Consider the following 10,369-nt stretch of genomic DNA (forward strand, 5'->3'; position numbering starts at 1 on the left):
ATTCCCCTTCGGAAAAAAAAAAAGGTGTAGAGCATAGTCTGGAAGAACACATACTACTTTTTATCCCGGAAATAGTTAAGGTTCCCGTGGGATTCATTAATTTAGTTTCTTAATGTTAACTCAATCATTCTGCAACGATTCAACACATCTTATTGAAATTTGGCACAGATTATAAAAAGTCTGGAGTAAACATGGGATAAAGTTCATCCCCGAGTTACGTAGCCTTGTGTTATTTATATAGTTCGTATGTTTTGTTATACCACGCGGACGAAATCGCGGGCAACAGCTTGTACTTTACAATAAAGATTTCAGCATATTTTTAAACTCTTTTTTTATAAAAAGCCCTACACTTACGACACGCTTTAGGCTATATTTTTTACACTCTTTCATTTAGAAAGTTAATAAACCAGAAAACATTATTATGCGAGAAAGGGACAAAAACTACAAACCAAATCAAGATTGCCATGGTAACGGTTATTATCAAATGGTATAACCTTCTTTCTTGTTTGAACATTTAAAAACATTTACAATTGAAAATCTCATAAACGTTAAGAATAAAAAAAAAATCATGTGTCAGCTGGACTATAGCTGCTAATAAAATATAGTCGCTTTAACATCTTAGCACTGCAGGACACGCCCCCAGTAATACCACGACCACACAGAAGACAGGCGTCAAATGAAAGCAATTCCGCGTACAGTCTGATGAGTGTGGTGCAGGAGGTCTAATTTAAGTCCCTTTCTCTTTACCACCCTTTTCTTATAAGGAGAGGATGGGAAGAGGAAGTGGATTTGACGGTGGAGGAAATGCATAGGAAGGGGAAATATCCTCTTTATATGCGTCTCCTCCGTCGTATAAGTGTAAGCAACGCATCTACAATTGCGGATGTCTTAGTCAGCGGTCGCTTCGCCATTTTGGCGGATTCAGGTGGCCGCTTGCTCGTTTGCCACCTTATGTTATAAAAAAAAGCCAAGTTATTTATTTTAATATCTTACCCCAGATATCTCATATCCATCCAAAATGGAGCCATCTTTTACAACTCCATACAATTCAGAACTACTTCGTATTTGTGCCAGAGAATCTCTATGTATACCAAATAACCTGAAAATTTTAAAAATAAACTATTAATTACAATAACTAGTACTAACAAATAAATAACAATAAAAATGTTATATTAACTCCATTGACAAGCTTATGCATGCGACTCTGTTCGTATGAAATTATAAAAAAAAAACTAAATTACCCTGTGTTCTTCCACACTATTTGCATCTGTTACAAATTTATCATTATTAATTATTTTTGGATATACACAGTACCCAACATCCATCCATCCATCCAATCTTTTGCATTATTATTAGCAAGAAGTTTACTATTTTTTTGTTAACTTTAATTAATTAATTAAATAAATAAAAGAAAGTACAGTAGTATTATGAAGGTTAGCTTGAACTTTAAGGGCCAGTCCCACCACAGGCTGATAGAGGTTCGGATAGCTTAAAAATGACGTCAGTCAGATTAGGTAACAAAATCCGATATTTCACATATTGTACATGTTGGATTATTATCAGACAATTACAGTTTGGTGAAAAAGGCCCTTAATTTTCTAATTTTACTAATCTTACTTATATTATAAATGCGAAAGTTTAGATGGATGGATGTTTTTTAGAGTTTGTAGCCTAAACTGCTGAACAGATTTCAATGAAATTTGGCATAGATGTAGAGGATAGCTTAAAACACATAGGCTACTTACTTTTGTTTTTTTAATTAAACGCAAACGGAGTCGCGAGTGAAAGCTAGTTTGATATAAAGTAATTTGAACCTTACCTACAGAGCATAGGGTCCCAATTTAATGTATCGAGGTCCATCAGTAAAGTCCTAGAAGCATTTGTCACATCTGTTATATGCAGACCACCTTGAGGACCTCCGGTTAAATTCTACAAAACATATAAAAAATATATCTATACTAATATTATAAAGAGGAAGGATTATTTTTTATTGGAATAACTCAAAAACTACTGAGAAGTTTTTAAAAATTTTTTCATCGTTAGAAAGGTAATTTATCTGTAAGTAACATAGGCTGTATTATTACTAAATTTTAAATTTATGTGGATGAAGTCGTAAGGAACAGCTAGTATAATCTGTACTAATATAATAAAGCGTAAACACACACTTCTTTGTTGCCTAAGATGTCAGCAATTACAGCATATTTTTATATAATTCTTTTTTTAATAAAAAGCACTGCACTAATCTCACGCTTTAGGCTATATATTTTCACGCCATTAAACTTAGGGGGTAAATATTTTGGATAAAAACCCTAATGTGGGAAAGAGACCATAAGTTGCTGCCAACATCAAGGAAGCAAGGTTGTTATCATGTGATGTCATTTGACATTTGCAATTGATAATTTAACACATGTAAACAATAAAATAAAATCTTCATAATTTCATGCGGACGAAGTCGCACGGGAACAGCTAGTCCATACATAAATGGTAAAAACTCACCCAAACAATCCAAGAATCAACAGTACCGAACAACAATCTTTTATCCCTGCTTGCTCGCCTCACTGCTTTTATATTATCCTTCATCCAACGCATCTTGAGAGCACTAAAATAAGGGCTGATAGGTAACCCGCTGATATTCTTCAGATAATTCTTATTTCTATCAGGTAGTTTAGCTAGAATAGCGTCCACAGTGCTGTCTGTTCGTATGTCATTCCAAGCTGAAAAGTATATAGTGAAACATTTAGATTCTGTTACAACCCAAAACTTATATTAATATGAAATCTATACAAATATAATAAAGCGAAAACACACTTTGTTGTGTCAGCAATATCAGTATATTTCTAAATAACTCTTTCTTTAATAATAATTCACTTAGGACATGCTTTAAGCTATATTCCACACTGTTAAACTTAGGGAGTAAATAATTTGGAAAATAACCTTCATGTGGGAAAGGGACCATAAACTACGAGCTGCCAACATCAAGGAAGCAAGATTGCCAAGTTTTGTCATGTCATTTTTACATTTGTTATTGATAATTTGACAAATGTAAATAATAAGATACAGTTTCTATAATTTCATGCGGATGAAGCCGCATGGGAACAGCTTGTATTAATATAAAATCTTAGAGAATTTTACCTATAGCAGGATGTAGTGGAACTCCTGTATATTTGTCCCACGCTATCGTTGTCTCCCTCTGATTCGTTATACCTAACGTCACTATATCTTCTTTAGAGTATCCTAGAAAGAGAAACAACATAATTATCAAGAACCAAAGACCAAAGCGCCAATAACCTAGTGGTTTGGACGAACTACCGATCTTGAGGACGATGGTTCGAATCCCGCCATTCGACTGTCGTGAGCCATATCCTAGCACAAGCCTAGAGCTTAGTTGGAATGGTTAAAGGAAATATTAGTAAATTAACAAAAATCTACTAATACATTTTATATTTTATAAAAACATTAAAGAAATACATAGACTAGACAGTGAACAACATTTTTTTCACCGGTAACTTCTTTGATAGGTACTATGTTGTCAAGTTTAGTGCCAACTCGTGTCATTTTACAAAACATTCTACAAAATTATACGCTCCATCTTTTGTTATAATAAAAACTAAACAGTTTCACAAAACATCCACTTCATCATCCATTTGCCCTTATCCCTTATGGAGGGTCAGCACAGTATGTGCTGCTTCCATACATCTCTATCAGCCGTCATATCTGAATCCACTCCCTTCTTAAGCACATCCTCTTTCACACAATCCATCCATACTCCAGTCTTCCTCTACCTTTGAAGCCATCCACATTCAATCTTAACACTTTCCGGTTTATGTCCCCATCGTCTGGTCGCACAAGTTCATACCACGCTAACCTTTTGCTTCTCAATTTCTCCACCACTGGTGCTCTTTTCAAAAACAGTGTCACAAAACATGAATGACATTTATTGGCAATTAATTCCAATAAAATTAATTATATTGACACGTCTTTTTGAGGTCTTTGAGGAAATTTATGTCAAAAATAAAAAAAAATCCTCCTCTATTTTTTTTTATATTTTTGTATCTGTTAACCAGACAACATACCTAACTCAGTCAACTGTCCAATAGCGTTCTCAGCACATATTTTGATGTGGTTCACTATCTCCATAGGATCCTGTTCATACCATCCTTCTTGCGGCTGTACTTCTGTTTTATCTAACTGGTAAGCTACTAACTCTTCTGAACGTTCCGCTTCATATATCTGAAATAGTTTAAAAATGTACAGTTGAAATAAGTGGTGTAACACTTTAGGAAATTTCCTTGTTCATTGCAACGAAAACTCCGTCTGTCACAAATCTATACTATGATAATAAAGCGTAAACACACACTTCTTTGTTGCCTAAGATGTCAGCAATTACAGCATATCTTTGAATAATTCTTTTTCTTAATAAAAAGCCCTACACTTACGTCACGTTATGAGCTGTTAGAGACAACGGGGACCGGAAAGTGTTAAGATTGAATGTGGATGGCTACAAAGGTAGAGAAAGACCGACGAAACTATGATGGATTGTATGAAAGAGGATATGCTTAAGAAAAGAGTGGATTCAGATATGACGGCTGATAGAGATGTATGGAAGAGCAGCACATACTGTGCCAACCCTCCGTAAGGGATAAGTGCAAGTTGATAACCTGCTAATAAAATGTAAAATGAAAAAAGTTTATTTGTAACACTGGCCGGTAAGTAAATAAAAAATAATGGCGTTGTAAAAAAATGTCGAATGACCGTGTATGTATTGCGCAAAAAACGTAAGATACAAATTACTTTTACAAACAAAAACAAGGACATTGTATCGAAAAAGTAAACTTGGTAGTGATTAAATTATACTATCGTGAGTCTACATTATCGTCACAAGAATATTTCCCTTTCATTTTTTAACCATTACAGAGTTCCCGTTGGGCCGATCGAAATATGGAATATTTTTCCTATTGGGTCGACTATATGAATTCGATTAGCATAATGAAAAAAATACAATTCGGTCGAACGATCGATAGGACGAACGGCCCAACGGGAAACATCCATCACAGACATGGTATTTATCTTATACGGGTTTAAATCCATTATGAAGAAGTGAACAAGAATTTCCCTTTCCTGTACGTCCCTTTCTCCACCTGATTCACTAAACCATTCTATCTTCATATGAAAAGAATAGGGTTAGAATTAGGCCTCCGACAGACAAAAAGCAAAGCACATGCTTATTTCATATTTGCATTACGTTTGTGGGATATTTCAGCAACGACTTTTCAACTATTTGTTAAAATAAAAACAAAAACATACCACAAATCTGACAGTTTTGGTGCCATCGTCTATGACACCAATCAATGACTTCTTCAACCCGTCTTTGACAGGCATGTCGGCTTCTGGAAATAAACATAAACAAAATTATAAAAAAAAAAACTAATTATAATACTATTATTCAACTAAAGTCTTTCTTAGGGACTGTTTTTTTATAATTTTCACAGATAATATCCTAAGTCACCAAAAATGATTAGTCATTGTAAATACACATTTATATCCCGTCCCAAAAAAATTATTGTCACCGTGTCATCAATACGTGAACGCCCTAAAATCTTGAAAACAATAAACAAATGAATTAAAAACCGGGTCAACAGAAAAAAATGCTACGTTGAATTACAATATGATTCATAGTTCAAAAGATATTATGAAATTAAGGTAATCAGAAAAACTTTGACCTCAAGATATCGCGTATTATTCCATTTGTTGTACAAATAAATTTTAATTAATACATCTTTATCAGTATTATAAGAAACTATGAAACAAAGTTCACTCGCTAATCTGTCTCGGTACAGTTACTATGTTTTTCACATTTTACATAAGACGAAAAAATAAACATACATAACACTTCATGTACAAAGATTAAGTGCGCGCAGACTTTTGACTAAACTATCGAACAACTGTTTAGTCTCGCTTTGATTCCTATGAGCTTATATGGAGGTGCGCTACTCGACTTTAGTTGTGCAACTAAACAGTTGAAGGTTGCGAAACAATCGACAATCGCATGACTGTTTAGTCAAAGATGTGCGCTTAACTAATCGCGTAACGCGTATTTGAAGAACATCGTTATAACACGAGTTTATTATTATTAAAGACTAGCTTTCGACCGCGACTCCGTCCGCGTGGTAATAAAAACAAAACCAAGTAGCCTATGTGTTCTTCCAGACTATCCTCTACATCTATGCCAAATTTTATCGAAATCCGTTAAGCCGTTTAGGCTACAAACTCTAACAAACATCCATACATCTAAACTTTCGCATTTATAATATTAGTATGATAACATGATAGTCTAAACAAATATTTTATCTAACAGATTATATTTTACTTACAAAGATAATCAACTAAGAATAAATACACTGTCTACGTCTGTTGTAAAGTAAGCCGCGCGCACACCTAACTAAACCATCGCACAACTGCTGTACGATTGTCTATTATTTCGCAGCCTTCAACTGTTTGGTTGTAATAAAAATCGAATAGTGTGCGCACCTCCATACACGCTCATAGGAATCAAAGCGTGACTAAACAGTTTAGATTAGTCAAAGGTGTTCACGCGGTCTAAGATTTATTTGGTAAACCCTAATGTAAATCACTGCTTAGTATAAAACCAAGTAACTTCCCGCTATATAAACTTAGATCTTTACTACGCAACGGATTTTGATGCAGTTTTTTTAACAGATTCAAGAGTAAGGTTTATGTATAAAATAGTAGAGAAATGCTAATAATTTTAGAGTTTATAACCGACTTCAAGAAGTCGGTGTCAGTCAATGTAGATTCATAACTATACGTTATGGTAAAAATAGAGAAAGCCCTACGTAGAAATATCACTGCATATCTCGGCTGACACCGGCATCAAAGTAATAATAATTGTACAATATACACATAACAGCTACAATAAGGGAGGTTTATTATTTTCAAGGAATTATTTCGTTACTTTTTAGTGCATTGTTTTATTTTTGAGAATGTTTTGTTTTTAGTGTATTTGTTTGGAAGTCGGTTTTTTTTTTAATTTGTAATGCAAATAAAAATATTTTCGTTTCAACTTAGGACCCCGGTCTCGGCGGGTTACTGCATAAAACTAAACTCTGATAACTTAAGTGCTTAATTGCCACTAAGTTCTTCACCTTAATAGAAAGTAGGTCAAAAGGGGTGTAGGGTGTGTCGACGTGACCCTTGACATATGTTGTCTCTGTTATGTAAAAGAGAAAGTAAGGGACGAAAACATGTGTTAAAATAACAACTGAATAATTAGCAGTGAAATGCCAAACTACTTTTGTTTTAGAGACTACCTTTTAAAAAAAAACATAAGCAAAGGAACCCAACAGTTAGCTATTCCAACAAGAAATGACGGTAGTTACAAATCTCAAGTAATCAGTGTTAACTGTCGACAATAAAATATCTCATATACGTTAATTGATGTTATGATGTCATTTATAAAACTAGTCTGCCTTTGTCTACATTATTATAAAAAAAACAATTCCTTACATTAAAAATTGTTTGTAGACTATAATGATCTAATTCATGGTCTAAGTTGGACGGACTATACATATACCGGACCAGATAAATTAGTGTCACTACTATACTAAAATAGCTGTTGCTCGTGACTTCGTCGGCGTGAAATAAAAAAAAACATATAGCCTATGTTACTCACATATAAATTACCTTTCTAACGGTGTAAGAATTGTTGAAATCGACCGAGTAGTTTTTGATATATCAGTACATAGAAAAATACAAATCTTTCCCTTTTATAGCATTAGTATACTAGATGGGCATGTTATGAGGGATGAATCGCATGTAACAAGGATGTTAGTTATGAGTTACACCGGTAGAGGTTTACATAGAAAGAGATGGATTGCGTGAAAGGTGACATGATCAAGGTAGTGATGACTGAGATGACGTATGATAGAGTTATTTGGAGGACGAAAACCTGGGACGCCAAACCTATAGGAGTGGAATAAGGTGGGGATATGACTACTATACTAACATATCTTTATTAGCATTTTTCTTCGCTATATTATTAAAGTCGTCTCCTATCGCTGTCTTATCATACTAAAGCGTCTCAACCAAGATAATAGATCCAACTATAATCCCACAGATTTACTGACATGCGGTAATTTTCCGATATCAGTTTATCTACATAGTTACGGCTTTTCTTGAAAGATTAATATTAAAAATGTAGAATTTTAGATAGATGGATATTTGTTAAAGTTTATAGCCTAAACGGATCTAGATGAAATTTTTCATCGAGGTTTACTTTTGTTTTTATTAATTCCACGACGGCGAAAGCTAGTTTTTAGAGCGTTGGTGGCTCAGTGGTTTAAGCTCTTGACTTGTAATCTACAGGTCATGGGTACCAAAGTGTTCTTCAATTTTTCGAATTTTCATATGTTCCTTAAAGGTAAATTGCAGAGCAGAAGCTTAGTATAGAGGAGGTTTAGGCTAAGCGCCATCTGCGCTCGGACACCTCAAGCCCCGTGAATATGTAAATGCCTCAAGGCAAACAGTGGCCATTCAGTCACAAAAAAATATAGTAGAGTATAGATGTATTAGGAGGAGGTTTTACCCTCCTCTGTTGGGGTACATCGGGTAGAGTATGGATTATATGAAAGGGGATTTAATTAACATTGGGGACATAATCAACAGTGAGGGAAACAATGATTTGGAGGACAGAATAATATTACGACCATACATAACGTAGGACTTCAAGATATCTCAATCTTCATGTTTTCCTTAATCATTGTTTAGTTTAACCGATTTTCTTTTATTAATTTGTAACGTAAATAGATAACATGTGCTGGAAAGTACAGCAAATACAAGGAAAAACCGCAGTTTTCATTAAATTGTTGCTTGGATTTATTATCTACATATTCTTAGACAAACCACTAAACTACTGAGTTAACATGATATAAAATTATTCATGCAAATACAACGTACAAGAGAAATATATTAAAAAAAAATTGTTAAATAATTCAAACTATTGTCTAATTTACTTACAAAAACAAATGACAAGAAATATAATTAAATCGCACTTAAAATTTCCATTGAAAACAAAAGCCAAAATTTATCGCAGATAATTTATTCCAATGTCTGAATGTCACAGACTTTAATCAGATAATAATAAAGCAGATTAAAAAATAAATAACTTAACACTGCAACATTCATTATATTAAAAACAAGAATAAAATCATTAAAAATCCTTACCATCTTCCATTTTAAGAGTTGACTGGCAACAAAATTAAAACACTATTGAAATTGCAGCCATTAAGTATTAAAATAAAAAAAACACTTTGTCACACGTGTCAAAACGCGCGCCACTTTTGAGTAAAAGAACCGTACTGCGGAGGCGCGGCAAGTCACACCCGTTCGGCCTTCTTATCAGAGCGCGCCAAATTGTGACGTAGCAAACACGTATAACACTAGGAACACATTAAATTAAACTTGTACTGGGATAACTCAATATGTACACATACTACAGAATAAATGGGGAACTAAGTTGACGTAGATGATATAAAAAATGTTCACTGACGTAATTAAATCAACATTTGTCAGCCCTATCTTAATTGGTAAGGTTGTGATTTTAAGTTTACGATGTAATTTTTTTTATATATGAATAAAAAACATAATTATCTGTAAAGAAGTTTATACCAACATGATCATTAGTCAACAATATTCAATACTGTCCTACACAATTCTTTTTCATGGCCACCATACCCTTACGTCAAATTTTACGATATGCAATGCCTTTTCTACATAATCTTTATTAGCAATTTGCATCCGTTTGTCGGTCTAATAATACGTAATAACCGCTTATCGTCTACAAAATTTGGATACGATATCTCTTAATAACATTTATGGTAGCCAGCCTACACAATGATAATTCAAACACAACAATCTACAAATATTTCCTACAATTTCGTTAACCAATTATTATAAAAAAAACATGATTTTGTCGTAATACTCTGTTTTACGATTAAATATTACCCATAGACGCCAACATAAATGACTTTCAAAACAAATGTCATTGCACTCTGCGACATTAAAAAAAAATAGACAAAAAGGCGGGAAAACAAACGTCAAAATTAAAAGGTTATAAAATACCGTCTATACATCGTTGGCGCGTTAAAACACGTTTCAAATCCTTATCCATTATAACAATTCTTCATTCAACAATCACTTTTACAGCACTAAATTATTTCTAATACTAAGGGCTTATTTTCGCGCTAGATTTTGTCGCCTAGAATACCAGCTGGCCAATGGCATCACACGTCTGAGTATTTTAAAAATAGACGGCATTCATTACATTGGTTACAAATGTCATGTACTTTGCTGA

The 10,369-nt window shown here is 33.7% G+C and overlaps 1 protein-coding gene across 1 annotated transcript in view; it reads right to left on the reverse strand.

The window, feature by feature from the left end:
* Positions 1 to 9,360, reverse strand: part of LOC106108713 (putative glycerol kinase 3) — an 18,933-nt gene extending 9,573 nt beyond the window's left edge. The window contains exons 1-7 of the mRNA XM_013289973.1: positions 9,241 to 9,360; positions 5,305 to 5,387; positions 4,074 to 4,230; positions 3,133 to 3,234; positions 2,497 to 2,714; positions 1,820 to 1,929; positions 994 to 1,099 (exon numbers count right to left, since the gene is read on the reverse strand). Coding sequence (XP_013145427.1) covers positions 994 to 1,099; positions 1,820 to 1,929; positions 2,497 to 2,714; positions 3,133 to 3,234; positions 4,074 to 4,230; positions 5,305 to 5,387; positions 9,241 to 9,250 — 786 coding nt within the window. The 5' untranslated portion in view covers positions 9,251 to 9,360. The remainder of the gene's footprint in view (positions 1 to 993; positions 1,100 to 1,819; positions 1,930 to 2,496; positions 2,715 to 3,132; positions 3,235 to 4,073; positions 4,231 to 5,304; positions 5,388 to 9,240) is intronic.
* Positions 9,361 to 10,369: the final 1,009 nt, after the last annotated feature.

Source organism: Papilio polytes, unplaced genomic scaffold (genome assembly GCF_000836215.1).
Source record: "Papilio polytes unplaced genomic scaffold, Ppol_1.0 DF821400.1, whole genome shotgun sequence".
In the NCBI taxonomy this organism is placed as follows: Eukaryota; Metazoa; Arthropoda; class Insecta; order Lepidoptera; family Papilionidae; genus Papilio; species Papilio polytes.